This window comes from Crocodylus siamensis, chromosome 12 (genome assembly GCF_052110815.1).
Source record: "Crocodylus siamensis isolate JL-2025a chromosome 12, ASM5211081v1, whole genome shotgun sequence".
In the NCBI taxonomy this organism is placed as follows: domain Eukaryota; kingdom Metazoa; phylum Chordata; order Crocodylia; family Crocodylidae; genus Crocodylus; species Crocodylus siamensis.
The window spans coordinates 1787717-1800828 of record NC_143406.1 but is presented as its reverse complement, the minus strand read 5'-3'; the positions used below and the strand labels follow the sequence as shown (position 1 = coordinate 1800828).

Here is a 13112-nt window from a genome sequence, read left to right as displayed (position 1 = left end):
AAACCCAAACCAGGTTCTCTGAAGCACATTAAGAGACTATGCTTTTGCACCTTTTTATTTCAGTTTATGAGAAAAATTTCATTTCAATGTTGAAGTGAACAAGAAGAGCGCTTGAGCAGTACAGCAAACAGAACATCTCAGGGAAAGCAGGGAGGGAAGGAAGCATGTCTACAGGGCTTTGTTAGACTCCCAACCAAGCTTCCTACAAGCAGGGAGGAAGAGTACAAAGTAACCTTCAGCAGGGCTGGAAGTCAATGACTGACGAGGGCCAGCTTGGAGAATGGGCCAGCCCGTACCTCACTTAACTTGTCCGCATGGATCAGTTGACCTCCCGTTAAGAGTGGAAGTGCCTTATGATGCACAGGTTCACCTTCAGACAGATCAGTTGCCATTTAAATTAATTTCTACCCCAAGTGCAGGTAACACTGTGGAGCCCCAGGTTTTAACCACAAGGATTTTTTCCTAATGGTTTTCACAGTGCAGTGAGGAGTCAACCTAAAGTACAGGAAAGAACTGGTGTGAAAATGGACAAACACAAAAACTTCTACATCTATGTACCTATTATACTAAAGCTAAAAGAGAGGATAAATGGTTGACAGCTTATGACTAACATGACAGAAGACCAATATTTAAGCTTACACACACGCTAAAACATCTACACAAACTTGATCTCTGAAATTTAGCAAATGTGACAAAGCTGGAAGCTATGGCACCAGCCTGTTTAGTGAATGCACCTCATGAAGGAGCAGAGACAACATTGATTCCTTTGTAAAAAGAAACCCCACAATGCACTGTCCCCAAAATATTATCTAGCAAAAGGAAAAGCTTCAAGGTTACAGATGCCAGATTCACTTTAGGTGGAGACAAGGCTTGAAAGACATTATCCAGAATCTACTAGACAAAGATAAAACATCTCCACAGACAAATATACTAATAACCCAAGCAACACCCTTCTGAACCACATCTCATGCAACCTAATGAAATAAGTCCTTGAAACAATTATAGTTATTGGGAAGAGCCACCAAAAACGTACAAGGCTTCCCACAATACATGATGAGTGAGAGGGAGTGTTGCTGCAAAGCTTTATCTATGAGCATCACACACTTCCATCCAAGTTCAAGTTTCAAAACCTGAGTGTAGTTTCTCCCACTCCCTCCTCCATCCCTTCCTTGCTCACCTGCTCCACTCTTCCTTTCTCCTTCACCATCACTGTGGGATACAGCAGCCACTACCACCAAGCCACCACCACAGTACCTGTCCACTCCCTCCCAGGCTGCTGGCAGCTCTGCTGCCAGGCAGCAAAATGCTTTCTTGGAAGACACCAACTGTCAAATGGATGACAGCAGACACCAGAAGGGCACGGGTGTCATACAGACCTTCGGCATGCTGCTGGCCAGCAACAGAAACCTCATTCAACTTGGCAGAAGTAGAGGAATGCTGCTAATGGAAAGGAAGGTTTCTACTGCTGCACAACAGCTTTTGGAGTAACTGGAATTTGGCTGCTTTTAAGCCGCTGTAGTGCAGACATGGCAGACTACATTCTACCATAACTCAGTCAAGGGGAGGCAGAATTATAACTATCCATGGTGAACCAATGGAAAGAAGGGGTCATCACCAGGGAGGACTATTCTGCAGTTGCTCGGAGATGTAGGGGGCAGTCAGGAAGGCCAAGGTGGAGATGGAACTGGGACTGGCTTCCCAGATTAAGAACAATAAGAAGTCCTTTTTTAAATACATAGGGGGTAAAAAGAAGGTCCTGGGTAATGTGGGGCCCTTGCAGGACGCCATGGGAAACTTGGTCATCACACCAGACGGCAAAGCTAACATGTTTAACGATTTCTTTCCCTCCGTCTTCCTAAGTAGGGACCAGAACAGCCACCTCCCTGCTGGGCCCCCTCGGGCCCCGGGGGAGGCACACCTGGGCCATGGGTTAGCAAGGATTTAGTTAGGGAGCTCCTGGAGGGGCTGGACGTATTCAAGTCAGCCGGCCCGGATGATCTCCACCCTAGAGTTCTAAAGGAACTGGCCGAGGTCATTGCCAGTCCCCTGGCACGGCTTTACGAGCACTCGTGGTGCTCTGGTGAGGTACCGGAGGACTGGAAGAGGGCCAACACGGTCCCCATCTTCAAAAAAGGCAGGAAGGAGGACCCGGGAAACTATAGGCTGGTTAGTCTTACCTCGATCCTACACAAGCTGTTCGAGAAAATTATGCTGGCACACATCCAGGAGGGGCCAGCAGGGGACTGCATGCTTAGGGGCAACCAACACGGGTTCATCAGTGGAAGGTCCTGTCAGACCAACCTGGTGGCCTTTTATGATCAGATCACCAGATCATTAGACGCAGGGGGAGCAGTGGATATAGTCTTCCTGGACTTCCGGAAGGCTTTCGACACTGTCTCTCACCCCGTTCTCATTAAGAAACTGGGGGGCTGTGGTGTAGACACCCACACAGTCAAATGGGCCGCCAACTGGCTGGAGGGCCGCACCCAGAGGGCGGTAGTGGATGGGTCCTTCTCAGCCTGGAAGGACGTGGGCAGTGGGGCTCCGCAGGGCTCAGTCCTCGGGCCCGCACTGTTCAACATCTTCATCAGTGATTTGGACGAGGGGGTAAGTAGCACCCTGTTCAAATTTGCTGATGACACTAAGATGTGGGGGGATGTGGGCACACTGGAAGGATGCAACAGGCTGCAATCAGACCTAGACAGGTTACAGGGGTGGGCAGATGAGAACAGGATGGGTTTCAACACAGACAAGTGCAAGGTGATGCACCTGGGGAGGAACAGCCGGCACCATACCTACAGGTTAGGGAACTCCCCTCTTGTCAGCACGGAGGTGGAAAAGCATCTGGGGGTCATCACTGACTCTGAGATGAACTTGGGCCAGCAGTGTGGGGAGGCAGTCAGGAAGGCCAACCGCACCCTGTCCTGCATCCACAGATGCATCTCGAGCAGGGCCAGGGAGGTGATCCTCCCCCTCTATGCGGCACTGGTCAGGCCGCAGCTGGAGTACTGCATCCGGTTCTGGGCGCCGCACTTCAGGGGGGATGTGGACAGCATGGAGAGGGTCCAGAGGAGGCCACTCGCATGATCAGGGGACAACAGGGCAGGCCCTATGAGGAGAGGTGATGGGACCTGAACCTGTTCCTTCTCCAAAAGAGAAGGCTGAGGGGGGATCTTGTGGCCTGTTATAAACTAGCCAGGGGGGACCAGCAGGCACTGGGGGAGTCCCTGTTCCCCCGAGCACCGCCAGGAGTGACCAGGAATAACGGTCACAAGCTGGCAGAGAGTAAGTTTAGGCTAGATATCTCAGGAGGCGCGACTTCACGGTCAGGGCGGCTAGGGTCTGGAACCAGCTTCCAAGAGAAGTGGTGCAGGCCCCTACCCTGGGGGTGTTTAAGAGGAGGTTAGACGAACATCTTGCTGGGGTCATTTGACCCCAGTGCTCTTTCCTGCCATGGCAGGGGGTCAGACTCGATGATCTGCTCAGGTCCCTTCCGCCCCTAGAAACTATGAAACTATGAAACAAAATTAACACAATCTTCTCATGTCAGTCTGTCCTCTGAAAATTTCAGAGCATGACTAAATCCTGAACTATGGCCAATACTTTAATCTCCATCTGTGGCAGGAGATTTATCCCCTCCCAATGTAAGAAAGGTTTCAGCAGCTTTCATGACTATTCTTTAAGTTATCACTTACAAAATCTCTAGATATTTTGACTATCACTCATTTAACAAAGTTGAAAGAAAAAAAATCTTCATGTCATTAGCTCTACACCATCTTTTCTGCTTCCACCTCCAATCTTCCCCCAACATGGGCTTTATTTGTTTTGTTCTCCCTCCCTAGGCAGGCCCACACTGCAATCAAAGGTGTGACTACAGTTTGTGCAAGTGCACCCAGAGCTAGCTTTGAACAGGCTGAATCAGTTAACAACAGGGTGCCTGTGGAAGCCCAGAGCTCAGCACAGGCTGCAAAATCCGCTGGGGCCCTGGGTAAATATTCAGGCCAGTAAGCTGTGCTGAGCTCTTTGGGGATAGACTCTTACACGTACTTGATAACTAGCCGCATAAGCTATAGTTAACACTTTGACTGGAGTGCTGACATACCCCATGTCCCCATTGCTGGACTGGAACGAAACTAAAGGTGGCTCTACTTTTGGTTCACGTGATATGTTAAGCCATCCAGCAGAAGGGTGGAGTGACACTAACACCAATCATCTATTTCACTTTATATTTTCATGTCCCATTACCTTTCAACAGGGCAAAATGCAGGGTTGGTAAAAGGAAGGGGCTGGACCCAATGATCTCACACTAGCGGCTATGAACTCTATGGAACAGGGATCTCACAATCTTTTCCTGACTTTAAAGCCCTCAGTCTTAAGTTATAAGGTCATAACTATGTCAGGACCTCTGAAGACATCCAAGTTCAAAAGCAGCTGTGCTAAAATAAATCTCTCTTACCGCCAAGGGACCAGGATGAAAATTGAGCTCTACATCAAGAAAGAAAAACACAAAAACAAAACAAACTACCCAAGCTTGAATATGAAATACAGAAACTGGTAATATGGTCAAAATGAGCTACACTAGGAACAGATGTTGCATTTGTCCCTGGACAAGCTGTGCTCGCGTTTTATCCTGGAACAAAAATATCCCAGGATTGGCATATACACATATCTCCCTTCTAATCAGGGTGCAGCAAGTGGCTGAACAAACGGCCATTTTTCGACTTAACAATGTAATCCTGGGATAGCCATTCAGATACGGTTTGTAATGTGCTGGGAAAAGTACTAGTACTTTTTATCCCATGAACCTTTTAAGGATCTATCCTGGGATAACAGACATGGATGTGCACTGTAGCTACTCAGGCCCATAGTGTATACAGACCCAATCTAAGACACGCAGTTAGTCATGCAGCCTACATTATCCCAAGGTAGGTAGAAACATTTCCGTGCAATACTATGTAAAGAACAGACTGAACTGAGTAAAAAATCATTATCCAAAATGAATTTTACCTGGACACTAACTCCTGCACGGAGTAGCAGGAAACTTGGCCAGAGGAACTTTCCTGCAGCCTCTCTCAATGTTCTAGTCATTAATTCTAACTGTGAAGAACAACTTGGGAGAAAAAAAAAATACTTGCTTTTTATAGTGAGGAGAATATTAATACACCTATTAGGTTAGTTCAGCTGTAGAAGAACTTTCACAAGAGGAACAAATGACACAAAGGCTTTCAGAAAGGTCTCAGGGGCAATCCTGTTCAATAAGTGGTCAGTTTATGCTCTGAAGAAAATGTCCATAATCACTCATTTCATTATAAATTTCCAGTACCTGTCTGAATCCTATGAAATGCTCAGTCTCACTGGTCTCTTATGGCAATGTGTTCCAAAGGTTGTGAATGCAGTGCATAAACAAATCATTTACTTGCATCTGTTGTCTGTCAACATCATTGGGTGCCCCTTTATTGTACATTATGAGAAGATATAATAATTTACTTCTGTACGCCCGTTGCTATTTTCTATATCCATCCTGCTATTAATCCATTTCTTTTTATGCTGATCTTATTGCTTTGTTCATTCAAAGTTCACTAAACCCTAACTGCTTCTGCTATAAAAAAAAGAGAAAGGGAGAAAACATATGGAGACCATACCTTTCCTGCTAGACAATCACAGAAACCTGGGTGAACTGTAATCTTGACTCAGGGTGGGTGGGGGGAGCAGAAGGAATTACAGGAGGTCTTTAGGGAGACTGATCAATCTTGTAAGAGATCAATTTTCAATCCAAGTGTCACCCCTCAAAACTGATCTCTTTCAAGATGGGCAAGATGCCTGATGGAAGAGACAATGAAGATAAAGGTTGGCTGTAAAAGACATTTTAGTGTTTTATAGTGTGCAAGACATCTACACGGAAAAAGCTCCCCCTTTACAAATGTAAAACAGATCTGTGACTTTTTCTGCCTGCAGCCAAATACATTCAAACTTACACCAGCAGTCAACTGTACCCCTGTACTCAAAATCCCATGAAGGACATCTGTTGTGAATCAGGACTTTGAGCATCTTGCCACAAGGTTGGAAAGAGACTTGAGTAGGGCAAAATTATAATCAAGATCTCTAACAGGGATATAGGGAATCTCTGTGACTTTTTGGTTTGTTTGTTTAACAAACACACTGCCACTGGATACATGCCAGTGCAATAACTTCTGAAAAAGCTAGCTTGGATAGCACGGCCAAACTCTTGCCCCGAGGTACACGACAACTGAAAACATCAAGGCTGGTTGGAGTAAAGCACCACTCGTGGGAAATTCTCCTCTGTACTTGCTGTGGAATCTGCTAACTTGGCTCAGAGCTGTGCAACCAATAATGCCACTCAAGAGCTCTCTCAGCAGCACACAGCACTATGTGTAAAAGTTCTTTCAGCTCCATTTAGAAGATGAAAAAAAAAAAAAGGAAAAAGAGAAAGCATCATTGTTAAATGAAAAATTACAAAAAGACTCCATCCTCCCCTCCATAGCTTTTGTAATCTTCTCAGACAGTTTTTATTTGCCATTATAAAAATCTATTCAGGTTATAATAGACCTTATTTTAACCTCCTGGGCATCTACTCTAGTATCTTTTCCTGATCATCCACAAATTCTGCAACTTCTTTTTCTGAAAAGATTATCTATGGTCCATCACCAATAGAGTATTTCTACTAGTTACCCGACTGCTACCTGCAACTGCTGTTGAGCACACCCTGTAGTGGGGGAAAGCTGAAAACCTGCGATTAGTGTTGAACTGCAGTGGATGTCCCCATGACTTGCACTAAGGTCAACAGGGCTCTCCATGGAAACTGGAAAAAAAATAACTGAAGTTAAACTCCTGTGGACAAGTTTGCTGCTCCTCACAATTCCTCCTTGTATAGCCTGTAAAACATGTCTACCATTACACTTCTGCCCTGATTTCCGATTTCCCTCATTTTGAATTAGTAAAGAAAAGGCTCATTTGCATGCTTGTGATACAACGGAGTTCATAAGAAATTGTTTCCGTCTCATATCAGCTTGAGATGCAAGTATTCTGCTAACATGCAGAAATGACTACGCTTAGGTGCTTTTGAAAGGATTACTGTCATACTTTAATGCAAAGGTTTTTGGGAAAAGACATGAAATAAAAGTTAATTCCAGGTCTCCTGAAATTCTGTTGGCCTTAAGGTTTGACAGGTTATCCCAAACACTGAGACTTTACACCCCTTGAAGAAGAAATGCATTATTAACTATTATGTCACAAACAAAGCAAAGCAAAGCAAAGAATTTATTACTCTGGGGGAAACACCAAATTTCAAGACTTCGCAGATACAAAGGCTGAGCTATACTGTGAACAAGTAGGTAATGTGGGGGGGGGGGCGTGAATATCAGGGGTGGAGGAGTAAAAAAGGAAGAGTATTGTTGTGAAAGAGTGCCCACTTACAGTGAACCTAAAAAACAATGCCTGAAAGGAATAGAGAACTTGATACGTTATAACTTTATACCTTTATGGGTTTGAGACTACTGTAGTGACAAACTAGTGTTCTTATGTCAAAATATGAGAAGAAATAACGAGAAGAAAAATTACAGTATCCAACAAGTAATTCCAACATGATGATCGTTAACGATGAAAAACTGGATAATCAAGATGACTTCTATTAAACCCTGATGTGCTTTAATCCACTTTTTACATCTAGAAAACATAACTTATGAGAAAGAGCAGAAAGAACCTGAGTCTGGAGACAAGATGGCGGTGTGGCAAGGAGAGAGAGGTATTTGATAATGGGCTTTGAATATACGAAGAGTGGTTATAAAGAGGATGGTAATAGACCAGTGGGGTTCCACTGCTGGCCCATGGGGCCACATCATCCAGCCCCTGGGGCTTCCCCAGTTTTTGGGATGTATAGGGAGCCCCGTGAGCTGGATGACATAGCTTTGCATTCAGAGTTGGGCTGGTGCATGAGGCTGGGCTGCAGCTGAATTGCACCTGCAGACCAAACGTGTGCCAGTCCCAAGCTGGATTCAATCCATACACCGATTCTGCCTGCAGACTGGCCCTATGCCACTCACCTGGCTCACGGGGGCAAAGGGTTGAGCACCACAGTGGCAGATTATTCTGTTTGGCCGCAGGAGGCAGGTCTAAAATGGCAAGGAGGGAAATGTAGGCTGGATGTTAGGAAGAACTTCTTGCTATGAGGGTAGTTAAACACTGAAACAGATTACCTAGAGAGGGTGTAGAATCTCCACCCTAAGAAGTTAAGAGCAGAACAGACAAAATATTTGTTTAAATCATTTTAGTCAAGTATGATGCTGCCTCAAGCAGGAGGCCGGACTAGGGCTGCTTACAGAGGTGAAAAAAACAAATCAAAACAGTGCTTTACTTCCAGCTTGGCATGCCCTTGCACCAAGTATGCCCAGAAGAGGCATTACATTAGTTTAACTAGGTTCACCCAACATTTGTATAGATCATGCGCTTCAGCAGGGTTTTTGGGTGCTTTTATTTAATAGCCGATTGAATCAGAAACTGGGGAGTTGGGTCAAACTGATGTGCTTCCTCCTCTTGTAAAAAGCTGTTTTTTTCCACCTGTCAGCAGAGATGACTTAAGGTCCCTTCCAGTCCTATTTTTCTTTCATTATATCTTGTTGCTGAACAAAATCTCTTAGGAAAGCCAGAAGTGGAAGGCTGACAAACAAGAGTAAAAATCTGAGGTAAGCCCACAAGTTGCTTAAAACACAACTTGCTAAGTAGCAATTAATAAGTTAACTACCCTTTTCAAGATTTCTGTCCCTCTGAAATCTGCTACATTCTCGTCCCAAAGAAAAACATAACCCTAGAAGACAGCATGTCTCACTGAAACCCACGATACCTCCAAAGCCACAGAATGATTTATTGTGTGACATCCTAGTACCAAGATATTTGACAGAAGAAGCAACTAAAACTTACTTTTGGGCTGACTGCCTCTCAAAGCCTGGATAGTTAGATAGTTCAGGATTCATTTCCGAATTTTGCTCAGTTTTCATTTTTGTTTGCAGCCCAACTTTTATTGCACAGCCTGCTGGCTCCATTAGAATTCTGCCCCGCTAGACTTAGGTCAGCTGAAGCAGCCTAATGATTTATAATGAAATAAAATAGTCATATCGAGAAAAGGGGGGGGGGAAATTAAATTATTCACTGCATTTCCCTCTTTACTTGATCTGTCAATAGAGAATGCACTGAGTAAACATGCAGTCAAATCAGAATTTCACTCCTGTTTAACCAAGACCAAAGCACCACTTCACCATTGGCATGTCCATCACTGCCATTTTATAAAGCAACTTTTAAGCTAGTTTTGTCCTGATTGAGCAGCATTCACTGGTATTCATCATTGCTATACTGCCTAAGTTCCCTGGGAGGTATCCTAATTAAGCAGACTTTCCCATTAAGAACCTCCTAATTATGCTGCAAGACTGTATTTGTAACCCTCTTAGCATGCCCAAGTTAATGTTACAAATCTTAATAACAAACATTTATTTCGCTGCAGTATCCAGAATGTGGACCTTTGACTCCTAAAGGCATTACTGAACTGATGACTAAATTGTTAGCTATAGGAAAGCTTTACCCCAAGTATAAAAGGTTAAATAATACACTTGTGCACAACCAATTCATGAAAACTAGATCAATACAAATTCTTAATGAAGACAAAGCAACTTAGTTTTTGCTTCCACTGTGTTGCTAGAGGTCAACTCCACAGAGGTATGTAGGGTTAACTTTGATTGTGGCTTGCAAGAGAAGTAAAGCCCTGCCGTTTCTCCACTCAGGAACCTCATCAGGAAAGATACCTTAGTGTAAAGACAGCCATGAAGTCCAGCTTCCCTTTCCTTCCACTCACCAATCTTTTGAACTGTAAAGCAGCAGTTCAGCATCAACAGACAGTATCTCCAATCACTCAACAGAATATAACCAAGTGTTATGTGTTACCTCCAGACTGAGCCAAAGTCAGGTACTGCAACACTTAAGTGTGGAGAGGATTAAAAAGGTACCTTAAGAACCACCAATAATTAAAAGATTTTCAAACATGGTTACAGCACTACCTACATTGTGCAGCTACAAGTAATCTTACAATCACATCCGAAAACTGTGCTAAAGGATTGGCAGTTTCTGATTGCATGACCATTTAAAAATAGTCCCTTCTCATGGGTAGAATACTAGGAACGTGACAAGCTACATCAGACAACTGTTTTAACGAACACAGTTCATGGCCCAGGTTCCAAACTCTTGCTGTTCTGGAAGGCTTGGGTAGAATACAATATCCTGAGTTAAGATTTGAGTTTAAGTTTAAAATTTAAGTTTGCTGTAGGTCTAGGTGACAAGATTACAGATGTTCTAACAGATGATTCATCAAATTAGAAGCGTTAGGTATTATACAAACACTGAAATTAAGAGGTCATACAAATGTTGATATGCTACTGAACTGAATCTGAATGGGGGGTAGAGGGATTATATGGCTAGCACTATGTAGCAGAGAAGGAAGTGTTTACAAGTAACACTGTATAGGGGCAGAGGAAAAACAAAGTGTCTGCTGCTAAACAAAGGATTAAATAAGCATTCCACCTCAATAGCAAACATCTGTCCTGGGATGCTTGAAAATGTGTAATGTGAGACAATGGATCCAGAATCAACAAAGAAGTGTCACTGGGAACATTTCACAAGGCTCAGCTAGTTAAAATCCAAACAGCTATGTTTACCTCTGTCAAGCCAGTATAAACCCCTGCTGCTACCACCGATTCATAGTTTTATTATCCTGTTTTACAAACTCAGATGTTATAAAACATGTTTCTGTATTTACCCCACAATCCACTCAATGGTCATATTAGAACCCCCCGACACAAAAGCAACATTTCATTTATCATACAATTTCTTCCATAAAAGGACGAGAAGACACTTTGAGTTACTTATAAAAACAATTTTTAAAACCTTGCAAAAAACTCCAAAAAAAAATGCATCACATTTTTAATCAAAAGAGAAAACCAGGTAAATAGGGTAACTTCAAGACTAGAAACAACAAACAAAACAACCAACCAACCCCCCCCCCCGGAAGTAATTCCTGACTTCAGAAGGCATACTATTATGAAGTTTTTATAATGCCAATTAGGCACTTTATACATCTCATCTGGTACGTAATTTGCATGCATAATTGATTGACAGTTAGGAGAATGTGTAACTGGAAATGGCACAGTGTATATCCAATAGGTCCTCTCTATAGAAAGAAAGGCAGTGGAAGAAAATGCTGTATGACTTATGCCATCCTCATTTCTAAGGACCTCCCCAAACCTTATGGCAACACCCCTTCAGGTGAGGACTTTGATGGCTTTTCCCCTTTACAGCTCATCACCTCACATCCATCCCCCAACTTGGCCAGAACCGAGAGCCTTTTAGCAAGCCACCCTCCACATTGCTTCACTGTCCTGGCACACTTTTGACAAGTTGGGGAACAGGAGGTCTCCGAAATGCCAGATTTTGGCAAGCAGCAGGATCACTGCAAAATACTGAAGACTTATAACAATGTGCAAGAACCTCTCTCCCTGTGATCAAAAACACCAGCTTGCCAAAGGGATTTTCTACTCCCCACAGAGAATTAGGAGGAAACAAAATTTGCGGAAGAAAAAAAAACAAAAAACCGTATAAATGTTCTAATGAAAAGAGAAAAAACCAACCAACCAACCAAACAAACAAAAAAAAAACACATAAAAAAGCAGGAGGTATATGCCTGCAAGTCCATATTATTCAAGAAATGACACGGTGGTTCACCTGCATCGGTGTTGGGTTTTTTTGTTTTGTTTTTTACGTATATATTTTTGACAACTAAACAGGAGAAACGATGACAACACTGGAAACTTTTGGGAGCGCCCCGTCTCTCGCTCCTGCCCTCACGAAGCAGAGACAACAGACCCATGCATGCATCAGAAGAGCATTTTAGCCTTTCCTTCGACAGCAGAAGCTGAGCTCGCTCTGACCTGCAAACACTTGGGACGCACGAAGAGGGGGTGACAGCGGTGGGGGTGACAGGAGGGACGGGCAGGCCGTTTAAAGGGGCCGGGACGGCCGGGTGGTTTCGGGGCCACAATCCAGGGGGTCGGGGGGAAACAATAAACACCCGACGCTTTTGTCTCGGCCTTATGACACCCCCTGACAAGGCAGCCGGCGGCATTGCCGCAGGGGGGAGACGAGCACGGCCCGGACAGCAGCACGGGGACAGCCCCCCAAGGGGTTTAAGAGCCCAGATCATGGGGGGGGGGGGCCGGACAGCAGCGGGAGGCCTCCCACATCCCTGCCCGGGCCCCGAGGGGCCGGGCCGAGCGCGGGGGAACAGCCAGGCCCGGCTCGGGCCCCGCGAGCCAAAGCAGCAAGGCTGCAGCTGAGGGGCAGGGCCGGGGCGGCCCCACGGCGGGGGGGAGGGGGCAACTCACCGTCAGGCTCCGCGCACACAAAGCGGCCCCTCTAATGGCGGCCGAGGAACCGGGGGGAGGGGGGCGGGGCCGGGCCGCGGGGGCGCGGCCACCCGCGCCGCAGCCAATGGTGGCCCGCGAGCATTTTTCAAACGCCAGCCTCAGCACCTCGGGCGGGAAAGCAGCGAACCGCCCACCAATCGCCGCCGCCGCCGCGGGCGCACGCGCGCCACCGCGGCCAATCAGTGCCCGGCAGCGATTGCGCAGGCGCGGCACCGCCCCCCTCCGCCGTTCGGTCTTGACAAACAAAAACATACGGGGAGGGGGCGGGGCCGAACGTGGAGGGGCGGGGCCCCTCCCCCAGCCTCGGTCTCGTGCGCGCCTGCGCGGTGAGGCTGCCTCCCTCTCGGGCAGGCCCTGCCCCTTTCCGTGAGGTATTAACTCTGAAACCTACCGAGGGCTCGAGGCAGGGCGCTGTGAGCTGCGAGCCAGGTCCCGTTTCACATCCGCTCATCATCCCCACGCCACTTCCCGGTGATTTGTGCAGGAATAACAATAAACTGATGAACTCAGTATGAAGAATAACCGTGCATTTCCGTCATATTTGAATGAAAAGGTCCAGTTTTGCCACGGCCCCGACGCTTTCTAATGCTGGTATGACTAGTGCGTCTGTAGAGGGGAAATGTGGTTAAGCTG

General features: G+C 45.7%; 1 protein-coding gene across 8 annotated transcripts in view; it reads right to left on the bottom strand.

Moving 5' to 3' along the window:
- The window catches only part of HP1BP3 (heterochromatin protein 1 binding protein 3), a 33907-nt gene extending 21394 nt beyond the window's left edge, over nucleotides 1-12513 (bottom strand). For 2 of the 8 annotated variants that reach the window (XM_090023572.1, XM_090023573.1), the window contains exons 1-2: nucleotides 12438-12478; nucleotides 297-495 (exon numbers count right to left, since the gene is read on the bottom strand). In XM_090023572.1, coding sequence (XP_089879698.1) covers nucleotides 297-392 — 96 coding nt within the window. In that variant the 5' untranslated portion in view covers nucleotides 393-495; nucleotides 12438-12478. Of the gene's footprint in view, nucleotides 1-296; nucleotides 496-12437 lie in introns of all 8 variants that reach the window. The other 6 variants (XM_090023570.1, XM_090023571.1, XM_090023575.1 and 3 more) reach the window with 5 other exon arrangements.
- Nucleotides 12514-13112: the final 599 nt, after the last annotated feature.